Source organism: Sinocyclocheilus rhinocerous, unplaced genomic scaffold, assembly GCF_001515625.1.
Source record: "Sinocyclocheilus rhinocerous isolate Xijiao unplaced genomic scaffold, SAMN03320098_v1.1 scaffold1008, whole genome shotgun sequence".
In the NCBI taxonomy this organism is placed as follows: domain Eukaryota; kingdom Metazoa; phylum Chordata; class Actinopteri; order Cypriniformes; family Cyprinidae; genus Sinocyclocheilus; species Sinocyclocheilus rhinocerous.
Window position 1 is genome coordinate 45,048 of NW_015632723.1, and position 17,137 is coordinate 62,184.

Here is a 17,137-nt window from a genome sequence, read left to right on the forward strand (position 1 = left end):
GGTTCTTTTCAAAGATACATTCATATAAAAACACCAGCGCTGCATTTTAATTTTGAAACGTGCAGTGATCAGTTTATTCAATGAAGTAATAACTCAATGTATGGGAAACACTGGACACTGCTATAAGTCAAATACCGTTGCCAAGAGATAACAAAAATAAAAGTTCAAACATATTACACAGCCCGCTGCTCATAACTGCTTAAGAGTGCGCTGGCCACGAGCGATGACATCGTGGAGGCTATCGTCGGACCCACACACACACAGCAGGAAACATGCTACTAGAGAAGTCTGATTACTGAACAATGACTCGGTTTTTGAACTATGAACTATGAACTGGTTCTTTTTAGTCAATCAAAAGCATGCGCTATATGTTCTTGTTTCACAAAACGGCAGTGTAGTCCAACTCCCGAAAGAATGACCCTTATGAGCCAGTTTATTTTTGTGAATCAAAAACATACAGGACTATCATTGTGGTCCAAATCTTGAATGAATTACATGTAAGAGCCAGTTCATTGAAGTGAATCAGAAACATACAGTGCAAGCAGTTTATTCTGATTCCCAAACAAATTAGTTTTTTTTTTTTAAGTGAATCAAACACAGCTTACAACTAACTATGTTATGTTGTACTGAAGTCACGTGGGAGTCAGCAGAGTTAAAGGGCACCTATTATGCCCCTTTTTACAAGATGAAATATTGGTCTTGGGAGTTCCCAGAATGTGTCTGTGAAGTTTCAGCTCAAAATTCCCCCTAAGATAATTTATTATAACATGTGGAAAATGTCTAAAAAAGAGCTGTGTTGGTGTGTATCACTTTAAATGCAAATGAGCTGCATATTCCCGCCCCGTCTTCAGAAGAGGGCGTAGCGTATACATCTCTGCTTTGCACACCTACAGCAATAAGCAGCACTTATGAATATGGGAAGTTAAGAAACAACATGACTGAGAGCGAGAGAACCGGTGTTCAGCCGTACTTGTATGAACCGGAATCAGACACAGATGAAGGAGAGACTCCGGCAGAAGAAACACCTATAAGAATAAACTAGGACGTCTCGGAATGGTTATTTGATACATTTATGTAATTGTAGAGTTTTCACAGCCCATTTGCAATGACGGATGAGCAACACACATAAACACAAATACTTTGATAACGTTTGCTATGCGCTTTAACGAAACGACACATACACACAAATATGGTTAAAACGTTAGCTAAGCACAATAATGACATGATTTTGAGGCGCATTACCTTCAAAATAAAAGTAATGTAGCGTCTGGACCAATCAAACACACAATTTTTCATTTGATTTAACAAATCAGTTATTCATTAGATTAACAAATCGTCACAGTCCCCTCCCACTGCGTCCTCAGTGGCTCAGATGCTGGGAGAAAATGAAGACTCTTATGTTCAGTCTTACATCTATACACAGAACTCCGGGATTGCTTACGAGACATTGTTGACGTTACAGCTGCTCGAGCGCAGATAAAATGGAGGGCATCGTACAACCAAACACAACTCCCTGAGAGCGGAAAGTATGGTAATGCAGGACTGTCAGTCAGCGGCCGTGGATGGTGACGTCACATTGCTCAGAGAATCAAAACGGCTTGCCTAATGAGACTGATTTGGTTTAATGGGGATTCAAAAATAAAGAGTGGGTGGATTTTTATCATTGTAAGGTGGTTGTGTTTAGGGATGTTCATTACGGTTATTTTTCCTAACCGACAACTGACACTCGTTAACCGATTTTTAACCATTAACCGACACGATTATTTTAAATTAGAATTGAATTAAATTAGAAAGGATAAGTGTCTGTGACCTGTTAAAAAATACTAACATTTGTTTCCCGGGGATTAATTTTACATGCGCAAAAAGCAGCAAACAACAGAGCACGAGGATTCACATGGTCATCATATCACATCTGTCACATGTATGTTCCTGTTGAGTTCCTGTTTTCCTTATTTGGTCCTTCCAGTTCCTTTTCTCATTATTAGTATCACCTGTTCCTTGTTGTTAGTTATCCCCATCACCTGTCTGCCCCTCGTTATCTGCCCTATTTAGTTCTAGCCCGTTCAGTTCTCCCTTGTCTGGAATTGTATGTTGATGTCTTATATATATATATATATATATTAGGGCTGTCAGTTTAACGCATTAACTTAATTAATTAGTTATGAAAAAATAACACGATTAAAATATTTTAAGGCAGTTAACGCACTGGCCCCGACCCGAGACCTGTACGTCATCTTACAGTTCATACAGTTAACTGTTGACAAATATGATGCAGAGCAACAACTCCATAAACAAAGTTATGCTCTAAAATTCAAGATATTGGGGCAAAAAATATATTTTTGAAATTTTAATGTTGTTGTTTAATATGTAACCTGTAATTAAGACCACTCAATGGATAGCATTTATTCTATCTCTAAAAAGGCTTTTGTTAAAAGGTCTCTGTGAACAAGTTAACAAAATAATAATTTATTATTGAAATTATCTAATTTGGCGATCCTTCTTCTTCTTCTCCCTCCTCCCTAATTAGGACCTTTAATTGTTTAAAATTTCTATCCTTGCAGCCTAAATCCAATCAGCCAAGGTTTCTGAGTGTATATGAATCTTCACTTATTTCTCACTGGACAGAATATTTTATCAGAGCACATTTAGATCTCCTGTTTGCTGTATATTTTAAAACTTATCTTTTATGGCACTTTGCCCATAGACTTCAATTTACTTTTCCCTTCTTTGAAGCTGCACACTGTTTAACATTCAGTGTAACCTGTGCTCTGAAGAACACACTCAACTGGCACAAAACGGGTCTCACTCTAACCGTCATCGGGTGCCGAGTCGGACTCGAGTCACTTAGCACACAGTGCTGTGACATTGCTCAGTAATTAAGACTATCTGTCATGTAGACACAAACTCCCATCCTGTATTCATCATGGCATAGCAGAGATGAACCCAAACACAAGAGTTCAGCTGCCAAGCTTTGGGATCTTCATTTTTCTTCAGGTTTAATTGTCTGGATGCACTTCCTCCAGTCATTAACCACAAAAGCTAAAACTTGGGTGTATGGGGTTGACTGGAGTCTTCCCCTCCACTGCTGGAGCTTTAATTAAAGGAGTGGAATGGGCTGGACTGGGTGCAAGGAAGTAGTAATTGGCCCTGGAGGCATTGTGTGCTGTGATAGAGACAGTGTAATCACACTCTTGTACAGTGCTTCCTATTACACTATCTGATTCAGAAACCCTTGGCCCTGTTACAAACATCTAGATGGCTGTGGACCATCTATTGGATGATAAAAGGGCAAATGGCAGATTGGCAAAAGATTGATATAGTAGTCACGAAGTGGTATATGCAAAATGTCATATAGGTCATACTAGACCTACGCATGTGCTTTTATTGAAAAACTTCCGTCTTCCATCAGATAGTGATTTTATTCAGAAAGTTCTGTAAAGAATGTGTTTAGTAAAGCACATATAAAGATTTATGCATTTAGCAGACACTTTTATCCAAAGCAACTGATGCCGGGTTCAGACTACACAATATTTTTGTCGGTCACAATAGTCACTGTGTCAGATTACACGATTTTGACTCCTAAAATCTTGTCATGTCGTGGACAAGAAACACGTCAGACTACACGTTGCTTCCCGACCATTCATCGCGTGCCGTCTTTAACGACGCGCGTGTCATCGAGAAGGCGGAACTAGCGACTGACTTCCGAAAACAAGAGTGCAAACATTGCTGAAGCGCTTCCGCTATAGTTCGTCAGCATTTTTCTCTCTTTGTTCTGTCGTGGTAGTCCCTCGATGACACATCATACAGGCAGGAGTACTGTTGCCACAGCTCCACGAACCTTTCCTCCATCTCATAATTCCACCCAGCAGCACCATCATCTCTCTTTCGTTTTGCCATGTTTGAAACCTGTGTATGAAAGAGCTTCTGTGCTGCTATTGGTCAACGTCACCAATGTGACAGAACTCGTCGTGGACGACGGGAAAAAAATTAAACATGCTAGTCTTTCTGTCGTGAAGAATCGCAGACGCGGAATCGGTTGTCCTCCACTATGACACACTACACATGCTGAAACGATGGAATCTTGCGTCCCGACGCCCATTGTCGTTTACGAATCCCCACGACACCCTACGTCAAGCAAATCGTGGCAAAATCGGGCTAAAATCGTGTAGTCTGAACCGGGTATTACAGTGCATTCAGGCTATACATTTTTTACCAGTATGTGTGTTCCCTGGGAATCGAACCCACAACCTTTTGCGCTGCTGACGCAATGCTCTACCACTGAGCATTGATGATGTGACAAAGATTTTATCTTTCTGTATGTACATTTTTTAATATTTGTTATAAGTTATATTTTTGGGGCATTTTGGCTTTAAAGGGGTCATATGATGCGATTTAAATTTTTCCTTTCTCTTTGGAGTGTTACAAGCTCTTGGTGCTGTAAAGTTGTAAAGGATCTGTAAAGTTGCAAAGACTAAAGTCTCAAATCCAAAAAGATATTCTTTATAAAAGTTAAGAGTCAGCCACGCCTACCTAAAACGGCTCGTTCTAACACGCCCCCACATATCTACGTCACGATGTGGGAAGATTCACATAACGCCGCCCAAATGTTCACGCAAAGAAAGAAGGCATAACTTTTATTCTCACTGTAGTATAAATAATGTTCTTTTTAGCAACATCATATGACCCCTTTAAATGTCATGTTGAGGAGAGACAGGGAATGCTAGAAGAGGAGAAATGCAAAGCATTTAAGTTTTTAAATGTTTATTAAATTATTTACTAGGGATGTAACGATTAACCGTGAGCCGGTTGAAAATCAATTCAAATATGTGACGATTAAAATCGGTTGAGATGCCAAGCAAATCGCGATACAATTGGAGTAGTAGTTTATATGAATGTATCTCTGAGGGGAACTGACTGTCTTTAGACAAGTTTACGTGGTATTTTCTTTAGTGTTCATAAGCGCAGCTCTGCTTTGTTTACCTTTAGAAAAGTTTACGTGGTATTTTCTTTTCATCTTGCCTCTGAACAATGCATATTAAAGTAGCGTTCATAAGCGCAGCTCTGCTTTGTTTACAGCAGTAACCCAGGAAACACCGTATTGCTGCTGTTCATAAGCACCTCCTGCTGTCAGAGAGTGAATCTGCGTCTCATTCAGAGCTTCTGCTGTTTCGTTCAGATATGTTTTATGTAGTATAGTTTCACAAAACTAAAGTCAGACCATTCTGTTTTTGCTTCAAATTTCAAAATTATACAGTCTAATTTAGATAAAAATAACTACTTATGCTGCATGTAGCCTATGCTGCATATTTGTTTGGATCATGATTAAAATCCAGTGGTTGCCTCTAATTTTAAATGGAAAGAGCACAGACAAAGCCTTAGTTTGTTCATATTAAGAGATTTATTTTATTTGTGTAACTTACTTGTTTGATTTGGGGTTTGTTTTGAAATTTAAATTTAGATTTGTTATATTTCAATTTCACAAAGAAACGTGCAGCAATATCCTAATAAAACGACACCTTTTAATTTACTGTATAATGTCTTCAATCTCATTTTGTTAAAAAAAATTCGTGAGAAAATCGAATCGTGAATCGAATCGTGAGTTGAGTGAATCGTTACATCCCTATTTATTAGATAAATAGATAGATAGATAGATAGACATAATTGATTTGATGGATGAATGAGTGATATAACTTTTTTTCTGTCATATAAAATTGTTTCAAAAAGAAGGTTTATTAGATAGATAGATCTATATTGTTTGATAGATAGCAGTTCAGTGTATGCAGTAATATTGCAATGTGTGTTCTTTTTTTCCACATGTAATATCTCAGAATAACATGTTATCAAGCTAGTAGGGTTAGAAAATGCTAAAGCTTGATGTGTGACTAACATAGCACCCCCACCCCCTTTATATATCTAGTGTGTGTTTGATTTGGGGTTTGTTTTGAAATTTAAATTTAGATTTGTTATATTTCAATTTCACAAAGAAACGTGCAGCAATATCCTAATAAAACGACACCTTTTAATTTACTGTATAATGTCTTCAATCTCATTTTGTTAAAAAAAATTGTGAGAAAATTAAATCGTGAAATCAAAATCGAGAATCGAATCGAATCGTGAGTTGAGTGAATCATTACATCCCTATTATTTACCTTTTTTAATGAATTTTACTCTGATTTTTGCCATTAAAATATTGCCTTAGATGCTAACGTGGCATAAAAAAAACAATAAAATAAAATAAATAAAATACAGTTTCTAAACAGAGACATTTTTATTTTAAAACTTTTGATTTTATTAGTATTTTTATGGAAATGTTAGGAATGGAGAGATGCAAAGCACAGTTTTTGAAAATTTGTGTAGATTTGTTTTTAATCTTTTTTTTTTTAACTGATTTTAACCTGACTTTTGCGATGAAAATGCTAAGAAAAGGGAGGTTTTTTGTTTGTTTGTTTGTTTGTTTTTTGCAATGAAAATAGCCTTAGATTTTAACATGACATAAAACAAATTAAAAAAAAAAAACATTTATTTATTTATTTGAGGTTGAATTTTGCCTTTATTTGACAGTTTGAGGAGAGATAGGAAGCAAGAGAAGAGGAGAGATATGAAGCGCAGTTGCGCAATATGTAGGTGCACTATCCTGAAGGCTATGGCTCCGACACAAAACAGAATTTTAATAAAAACAGACAGCGTAAGCAGGGCTTCTATATTCCACAGGAGTGAGATATTTTGTCTTCATAGAAAATACAAGTTTAAACTCTGGAATTTAATCCCTAATTATCCTTTTGTGATGTTCATGTTTATTTAGCTGCGCACACAGCTCTAGGCAGAACGTAGCACCAAAATACATACAGTATTTTTCTTGTCAGCCTTAATAATTTTTAAATCAGGCCTGCAGCTGAAAGGATTTCACTTCTTTTATAATAAGGCTTGCCACGCTTATGAGAGAACTCAGTAGCAGCATTAGGGATTGGATTTTCACAGGATTGTGCGTGGCTGCCCTGCACTGAGATCTTTCTCAACCATCTGATCAAATCAGACTGTTACATTTTTCTGCTTATTAAAGTACAGTACACAAACGCATGCTCACAACTCAGTCCTGATGCCTCAAGGTGCAAGTTTGTTGTGAAGAGGAGCATCGGTTGTCTCCCCAAACGCACCCTTTGATTAGTTTGTTCAATGCTGAGCACTTTAAATAGGGGTTGCATTGCAGGTCGGCCGTTTGGTGTACTTACCATTGAATCTCTGCCCACACACAACGTCCATTGCCCCAACGGGCCCCTCATCCACTCTTCCTTCATCTCTTCTCTGATTAGACTCATCCTTATGGAAGCTTTCCTTTAGATATTTTAAGCACAGAGAAATAGGAATAAGACTGTGTGTTTTACAGCCTTGCCCGTGGCACCAAATGATCTCTGACTCTTTAATCACGGCTAAATGCTGTCAGAGGGCCTGCAGTGAGAGACTGTCTGCGGCGAGTCTTAAACTAAACGCAGAAGGGACGGGCTGAGATAATGGGCTTTAGGAGGAAATGTGCTGAGGCGTCTCGCTGTGGGGGGAAAAGAGGCTTTGAGTCTTCAATGGCAACATTTTGTGCTGCTTCTGAGCACCAGAGAAAAAGATTTCTGCAAATTAAGCTCTGTCTAGATTTCCACTTTATTTGTCCTCCTCCGCAATGATTCAGAATGGCTGCAGATGAAGAGGCCGGCGGACTTGGAGCCAATGCGGAGTGGATTTGCCATGTTGAATGGGAGGGAAACTGTTTGCGTCCCAGTATGAGGCTTCTTTGAAAGTGAAGCGCTCACTTTGCGGCTGATGGGGAGTTGACGAGATCCGCGGGCCAGTGAGTGAGGCAAACGGTGGATGTGTTGTGTTTTTCTGCTCTTTTTCTCTCATCAGCGTGGGAGAACTGAGAGGAGCGTGATGAGTGCTGATTGACTGTGAGTGGAGCAGACGATGAGCGGCTCATCTATCTTTGCTGACCTCCCGCAGGTTTCCTGCCTTTAATGTGCCATGGTCATTTGTGTGGCGTGAGAGCTCAACCGACAGAAGAACTCATCTGTAGCAGATTTACTCAAATCAATAACGTGCCTCCTGCCCTCTTTGAGCTACTTAATGCGGCCTACCTCGCACCTCCTGGGAAAGACTCACTCCAGCGTCAGGATGTTCCATGGCCCCCCTCTATGCCAAGCTGTCTTCTCCAAGTGCTGATCATCCACCTCGTGTTTGTCTGGCATAGACAACGGTCGTTGGTGTCTCGCAGCACACAGTCTTCATTAGGGCTTTATCCACTTTCAAAACTGCCTTCTGAGCGTAGTCAAGCAGCTGGCTTAACCCTAAGTCCGTTTCACACTGAGCGTGATGCGGAAAAGCGAGGCGAATTGCTTACGAACGTTGCTTTCACACCGAGCACGAAACGATTGATCGCCTTCTGCGGCTAAATGCTGTCAGAGGGCCTGCAGTGAGAGACTGTCTGCGGCGAGTCTTAAACTAAACGCAGAAGGGACGGGCTGAGATAATGGGCTTTAGGAGGAAATGTGCTGAGGCGTCTCGCTGTGGGGGGAAAAGAGGCTTTGAGTCTTCAATGGCAACATTTTGTGCTGCTTCTGAGCACCAGAGAAAAAGATTTCTGCAAATTAAGCTCTGTCTAGATTTCCACTTTATTTGTCCTCCTCCGCAATGATTCAGAATGGCTGCAGATGAAGAGGCCGGCGGACTTGGAGCCAATGCGGAGTGGATTTGCCATGTTGAATGGGAGGGAAACTGTTTGCGTCCCAGTATGAGGCTTCTTTGAAAGTGAAGCGCTCACTTTGCGGCTGATGGGGAGTTGACGAGATCCGCGGGCCAGTGAGTGAGGCAAACGGTGGATGTGTTGTGTTTTTCTGCTCTTTTTCTCTCATCAGCGTGGGAGAACTGAGAGGAGCGTGATGAGTGCTGATTGACTGTGAGTGGAGCAGACGATGAGCGGCTCATCTATCTTTGCTGACCTCCCGCAGGTTTCCTGCCTTTAATGTGCCATGGTCATTTGTGTGGCGTGAGAGCTCAACCGACAGAAGAACTCATCTGTAGCAGATTTACTCAAATCAATAACGTGCCTCCTGCCCTCTTTGAGCTACTTAATGCGGCCTACCTCGCACCTCCTGGGAAAGACTCACTCCAGCGTCAGGATGTTCCATGGCCCCCCTCTATGCCAAGCTGTCTTCTCCAAGTGCTGATCATCCACCTCGTGTTTGTCTGGCATAGACAACGGTCGTTGGTGTCTCGCAGCACACAGTCTTCATTAGGGCTTCATCCACTTTCAAAATAGCCTTCTGAGCTTAGTCAAGCATCTGGCACTTCAGTGGTTAAATATGGACTAGTTTCTGAGGTTGTTTAAATCAGTGTTTCCCAACCTTTTTTTAGTCGCGGCACCCTTTGGAAATTTTAACAAACTTGTGGCACCCTACAAAATAAATTGTCACAATATTTGAATTTCTAACGTCAATATGATAATTTGAAAAGTATAGATATTCGGTACAGCAGGGAAGAACTGCAGAATAAAATGTCATACAGATATTTTTTATATTATTAAAAAATGTTGTCCATCAATGGTGGCAATCAGTAGGCTAATTTCTAATGAAGTGATCTATAGTTGATTTTGATTCTATAATAGGCAGACATGCACTCTTTGTAGGCTATGTTTAATAACGCCACACTGCTTATTGTCATAAACATCCTTTATTGTTATAAAATTACCATGAGCTGCATACAAAACACATACAGAAAATATATCGTCATAATCATATGTCTATTTGCTTTCATATTTCATGTGTAGAAAATGTTTCACTCGTTTTTTAAAACACGGAAGATCTAGAGAGTTAACACGCTCTGACTCATTACACTCGCACACGTGGAAGAAAACGGACACTCCAGATCACATAATTCAATGGAGAATTTAGAAATTATATTAAGAACATGTGAGAATACATTTGTCCTCAGATACCAAAGATAACAGGAACTCGGCATCCACTCTCTTCTCTCTACCGGGATACTCTTCTTCGGTGTTTGTTTACACTGATTTTCTAAACCGCGCCACCTCTCTCACCCTTTTGTGCAACAGCAGCTGCTCTGGGCACGTCATCTAAGCTCAAATCTGATTGGACGGCCCGTTTCATCGCGGAGCGACGGGGAAAAAATCCTCGCTTTTTCGCACCGCAAATGATCGCGCCTTGTGTGAATAGCTCCATAGGGATCTATTGTTTCGATTCAAAAGCGGCATCGCGACGAACATTCACGTCAATTTTTCACTTTCAGTGTGAAAAGCCCTTTAGGCTGATGATACACGGGGCAACTTTGGCTAATGTTGCCGTAAACGGGCAACCAGGTGAGACACAGGGCCCACGACCAATCTAAAGTATCCGTATAGAAATTTGTTACCCATTCTAAATGGGAAAGTGCCCAAGCAACATTGCTCAAAAAGTTGCCCCATGTATCATCAGCCATAGTGGTTAAATATGGACTCGTTTCTGAGGTTGTTTAAATCATACAGTACCTTTAACATTGTAGGTTGCTTTGGATGAAACCATTATAATTTGAAATTATGTTTTTGAAAAAAAGTCGCTTATGCTCACTAAGGCTGCATTTATTTGATTAAAAATACAGAAAAAAGTAATATTGCAAAATATTATTCAAATATAAATAATATTAATATTAAATAGTGGTTTTCTATTTTAATATGTTTTAAAATGTAATTTATTCTTGTGATGGCAAAGCTGAATTTTCAGCAGCCATTATTCCATGCTTAGTCACATGATCCTTCAGAAATCATTCTAATAGGCTGATTTGGTGCTCAAGAAACATGAAATATGATATTATATGGAATATGATGTTGTTTTCAGGATTCTTTGATTAATAGAAAGTTTGAAAGAACAGCATTTATTTTAAATAGAAATATGTGGTAACATTTTAAATATCTTAATTGTCACTTTTGATGAATTTATTGCATCCTTGCTGAATAAAAGCATTAATTTCTTTCTCAAAAAAGGTCTTACTGACCCCAAACATTTGAGCAGTAATGTACAGTATGTAAGAAACGATGGCGAAATATCCACTAAGTTAGCATGAGTTAGTAGTTAGCACTGATTTTTAAGGTATGAGGTGAGGGAAACCACATGTGCTCTGAGAATCAAATAAAATATCTCCTGATGCATGCAGTAAAATGCAAAGATGTAAACAAATGTAAAAGAAAAAACATACAAAATGTATGTCTATGGTGGTTATGGGCCTATTTATGCTAGCTAATACCATGTAAACACAAGAATGACTGTGTCAGTCTTTTATAGCATCTCTGGGCCACTTTAGGTGCGTTTGCAAGATTAGCTGCTTGCAGTTTCACCCATTTTATTGATAGCGTTTGCTTTCAGCATGGTATTAACTCGTTGATAATTTAAAGAGAATATATGAGGGGATGTAAATAATCTATGCTTCAGCTAATCCCCACTCACACTGGGATTCACTTGTATTGACAAAACACTGTACAAACTTGTATACGTCAGCATATGTTCTGTAATAAAATTCTATGACTTCACAAATTGTGTGTCTTGGCAATTTCAGTATACCAGGACACCGTTCCATCCACAGCCTTTTGCTTGCAATGTAATACGACCGAGTCGTACTAATAAGCAAGAGTTTTTGTCCTCAGCTCTGACTGGAGTGTAGTGGCATTTTATTTGGCTGGTGTAAAAAAGCATCCTTTCTTCTTCTCTGTGTATCAGGTTGTGAAAGTGGCCACTGGGGGCCCCACTGCAGCAACCGCTGTCAGTGCAAGAATGGGGACCTGTGTAACCCTATCACAGGAGCCTGTGTCTGCACAGACGGCTACCAAGGTTGGCGCTGTGAGGATCAATGTGAGCCTGGCTACTATGGCAAGGGCTGCCAGCTGCAATGTCAATGCCTCAACGGTGCCACCTGCCACCACGAGACGGGGGAATGCATATGTGCACCAGGCTACATGGGTCCCATGTGAGTACCAGAGATAAAACTGGTTTGCAATATAGAGATATGAAGGTAAATATGTATTTGCTGAAATATATTCTTTATATAGAGGAGACAAGGGCAAGTTGTTACTCTAGTGAAAAGGGTAGGATTATTTTTGAAAGACAATTTCTGTATAGGCACACACCTCTTGACTACAAAAAAGCTACTCAACCTTTCCACCACCGTTTGCAAAGGAGCCACATTCACCTTTTGTGTTGTCACAATGAGAACCTGTCATTAAATAGTCTGTTTTTGTTCAGCTAAATTAAAAAAGTAACGTTTTGTGCTTCGTGAAATATAGAAAAAATATAATTCAAATATACACTGCCGTTCAAAAGTTTGGGGTCAATATGATTTTAGTTCTTTGAATAAAAAATAAATACTTTTATTTTGCAAGGATGCATTAAATCAATGCATTAGATCCAAAAAGACATTTATAACATTAGAAAATATTTCCATTTTACATAAATCATGTGACACTGAAGACTTGAGTAATGGCTGCTTGCGGTCGCAGAAATACATTCAATTTTAAAATATATTAAAATGGAAAATGTATTTTAAATTGTTGTAAAATTTCACAATATTACAGTTTTTGCTGTATTTTTGAACAAATAAATGTAGCTTTTGTGAGCATATTAAGAGACTTCTTTCAAAAACATTAAAAAATCTTAGCAAGCCCAAACTTTTGAACGGAAGTGTATAATTTTTTTTTTTTTTATCCTTTAAATATCAGTTGTTTTGGGCCAACAGAAATTGTAGTTGATTTTTTAAAATTATTACATAATACATATAAAAACATATGAGAGCATGCCTCAATAATGTAAAAATAATAGCAATTCCATGCTAGAATGTATGCTACTGTAGTTACTTCACATATTTCTCCAAAATACATTAGAAAAATGTTAACAGAAATTGTAATTTGGAGGACGCCATTTGAAGAAGGTGTTTGAAACCAACACAGAAAAACAATGTTGGAGAGTTTTTACCTAAAATCTTCTAGGTACTTCCCCATGTGACAACTAGCCCCAGTCTCCCATACTAGTCTACATACTATGTACTTACTATGTTCATTGTTAGCATAGTGAAAACACTATGAAGTTCTTGTGAGGGTACTTAAAAAAATATGGTTGGATTTATTTTTTTTATTTTTTTTGAAGCATTTATTCTAAAGTCTTTGAACGTTCTTGTGTTTTATGTTGCAATCCTTTGCAATGACTGCCTGAGTTTCAAGTGTTTGCTCTTGTGGTTCGGCAGCTGTGGGGAGCGATGTCCCTCTGGAAGTCATGGGCCACAGTGCGAGCAGCGCTGCCCCTGTCAGAACGGAGGAACCTGCCATCACATCACTGGAGAATGCTCCTGCCCTGCTGGATGGACGGTAAGATGCTGCACACAGGGGGACCGAAAGGGTGGAGAAGTGGGGGACAAAGGGAAAGTGACTGAGAGAATAAAGGACAGAAAAGAAACAGAGAGGAATAAAGATGAGGAGACAGATGATAAGGAATGAGGGGCAGAAAGTGAAGGAGAGTAAAAGGGCAAGATACTGAAGCGACGGAAGAGGTGAGTCATGCTTAAAAGGAAGTAAGGAAGGAAAAGAGAGAGTAATTAAAAGGAGAAAGGGAGGGTTAAGTGAATGGTGGGAAGGTGAAAGTGTTTAAGAGGTAAATGAAGGAAGGGTGGAGGAGAATCTGAATGTAGATACTTACACAAAAACCTAAGTGGGGAAGAAATTACACTGATCTGAGTGTAGCAGAGCAGCTGAAGTTATTATTTGGAAGCAAATTGTGTGAAGTTTGCTGAGCCTCATTATTACTCCTTTTGCATCATCTCAAACTTGTAAAGAGGACATATCAAAAACACAAATTTCCTTTCTCTTCTGAAAAGAGCTTAATGTGCTACAGTATGTAGACTTACTCTAATATTCACAAAGCAATGCTCCAATTTCTGTTCACCGTTTATTAAAACTAAACTGCAAAAATGGGTCATTTAGATATTGCAATAGTATTGACCTCATAACTGTGAGTACTGTCAGGGGCGGATTTAGTGAATTGGGGGCCCCAGGCAAAATATAGGAATGGGGCCCTATACTGTACATTATCATATGAGATGTATACATATAAACGCCTATCCGGTGATTAAGGAACCTTGCTTAAAGGTCATAAGTGGTTACAGATATATAGAATATGGCCTCTTTTGGAGGGCCAAATTCTGTTTCTGTATAAGTCTTTAATCTTTAATTATATAGATTCAATATACTGATTCTATATACTAGGGATGTAACGATTCACTCAACTCACGATTCGATTCACGATTTTGATTTCTCGATTCGATTCACGATTATAATTTTTTTTATAACAGAATGAGATTTAAGACAAATTATAAATTAAATGTGTACTTTTATTATTGCTTGGACAAAATGCTGCACATTTCTTTGTGAAATTGAAATATAACACTATAATAATATACTAATAATAAATTAGAGGCAACCACTGCATTTTAATCATTATCCAAACAAAGATGCTGCATACATGCAACATTAGCAGTTTTTAATCTAAATTAGATTGTATAATTTCGAAATTTGTAGCAAAAACAGAATGGTTTGACTTCAGTTTTGTGAAACTATACATAAAAAATATCTGCATGAAACAGCGGACGAGCTGAATGAGACGCAGATTCACTCTCTGCCAGCAGGTGGCGCTTAAAGCGTTTCCTTGGTTTCCGCTGCAAAAACAAAGCAGCGCTGCACTTACTTTAATATGCATTATACAGAGGCAAGAGGAAATGAAAATAATACCATCTAAACTTTTCTAAAGACAGTAAGTTCCCCTCAGACATGGATTCTTATAAACTCCTACGCCTAAATGAATCGCGATTTGTTTAGCATCTCAACCGATTTGAATTGTCACATATTTGAATCGATTTTCAACCGGCTCGCGGTTAATCGTTACATCCCTACTATATACTGTATGCTCACCTAAAATAATTTATTCCCTCATGTTGTTTCAAACCTGTATGAGAATTGTTATTCTAAATGTTTGTTATTTTTATTTTGAAAAATGTATTGGCTATTTGTTTCCATATATTGAAAGTGAATGCACTTTCAAGCTCCAACAGGGCTACAGACAAAAAAAAATAATTTAAGCAGCCATTGGCTCCTATAAGAAACTAAAAAATTTTATGTGCCACATAATAAATGTTTTATTTATTTATTTATTTATTTTATTTTTTTTAAACACTTTAACATTTCAGTCATACTGTCATGTGTTTATGTCTCCCCTCCTTTTACAGCATCAGCTGTTTAATCCATCTTGTAAATGTCTTAGGAACTAAGGTTCACTTAAAGTGGGAACTAAACATCTTTTCCAACTTCAAAACTATATACAGTCATAAAGAATTGTTTATTACACAGAATCTGTGCCAATATCATGGACCACAATTATGTCAGCATCACTTGCCCATTGAGTGTAGTTTGGGCTCCTCCTCAATGCATCCTATAAATGTTGTCACATGTCTTGCACACATCCAGTCTGGTTTTGTTTTTTCATTAGTAACATGTAATTATATAGGAGGTGTTGAATTTTATTTTTGCTCCTTGTATTCTTTATTATCATGTAGACAACAGGTTAAGTAAAAATATGAATATGCAATATAGGGCATATTTAGCTAAATGCTCCTCTTTATAGTTATTTTTTCTAACTGACTAATGAGCTTATGGATGCCGGTAAATGTATTGTTACGTGGCATTGTTTACAAGCTTTACACGTTTTCTGCAGTTTGAAGCAGCGAATGAGCTGTTACATGGGACATGCCAAAACGGTATTTGTTGTTTTGATTTTCATTATGAATTTGTCAACATAACAAAAGATGTGATCGCAAAACAAGCAGGAAAAAAGGCATTACATGCAAATTTTTAAGTCATAACATGTAAATTTATGTAGTCGCCAGTGGTGATCTCAACAAAAATATCACTTGCTAATTAAACTGTTTTAGACGCAGTCTGAAGCCCTGCTCCAAAATGACAAAAAAAAGCACCATTAAAGCATTATAGAAGACTATGCTTTTGTATGATGAAAAGACTGAAATTTAAGTAGTTGTTCCGTGAAAAATTGCCATTAATTGTCTACGTATTTTTATATGGTGCCTGTTTGACATCAGTGTGATGATTGCACATCATGTGACTGATCACATCACAGTGAATGTTAATGTGTGGCAGAGAAAATAAGAGTTAAGGTCAGGGCCAATGTTCACACCAAGGATGATGACTATAACTATAAAGTTTTAATAGTTGTTCTAATTCTGTGAGAATAAGAAGCCCACACCTCAGCTACAACGATAACCACACAGAGGAACAATATTGTTGGAATCACTTTAAAATAGATTTTTTCCATTGACAGCTAATCAGAATCTACCCTACTTTAAAAAGCTTGAGCATTTGAAGTGGCAAACGACATAACTGTAGCACACTTGTTATAAAATAAAGCCAATATAGTTATTGCTATACAGTAGTTGTGAACGGGCCTTTAAAGTGTTTCTCCTTTTATAAGAAAGAAAGTCATATGGGTTTGAAATGGGGAGTAAATGATGACAGAATTAAATTTTTTAATTGTTCCTATAAATCAGTGCAGTTTTAATGGTTGTGAATGACTTTCATTTGATTCTCAAATTTTCTCTGCCCTCTTTCTGGACAGGGGTCTGTGTGTGCCCAGCCATGCCCATTCGGCAAATATGGGATCAATTGCAGCAAGGAATGCTCGTGCCGCAATGGAGGACTGTGTGACCACATTACAGGACAGTGCCAGTGTATGGCAGGATACAGGTAAAATAGAAACCCATTTCTGATCTTATTTCTATTATTGTACCTCTGTGTCTTTAAAAAAACGACCACAAAGGCAGTTTGTTAACAAGCCTGCAAAATTTGGTTGCTGAATAACTGATTAATTGTTTTTTTTACTGCTCTGTGTTTACATTCCCTGTGTCCACTGATCCCACTCCAAGATCCGCACTGGTCTGTTAAGTTTCTGCCCATTAATTACCAGTAATGGAGTTTTATTAGGATCCAATTGAAATTGCTCAGTGCCTTTATTTCCCTGTGTCTTCTGCAGCAGCTTTGGGGTTATTAGCGCAGTAAAGG

At 38.3% G+C, this 17,137-nt stretch overlaps 1 protein-coding gene across 1 annotated transcript in view; it reads left to right on the forward strand.

The window, feature by feature from the left end:
* Window positions 1-17,137, forward strand: part of LOC107742889 (multiple epidermal growth factor-like domains protein 10) — a 107,616-nt gene that overhangs the window by 42,453 nt on the left and 48,026 nt on the right. The window contains exons 3-5 of the mRNA XM_016555968.1: window positions 11,748-11,994; window positions 13,264-13,384; window positions 16,695-16,822. Coding sequence (XP_016411454.1) covers window positions 11,748-11,994; window positions 13,264-13,384; window positions 16,695-16,822 — 496 coding nt within the window. The remainder of the gene's footprint in view (window positions 1-11,747; window positions 11,995-13,263; window positions 13,385-16,694; window positions 16,823-17,137) is intronic.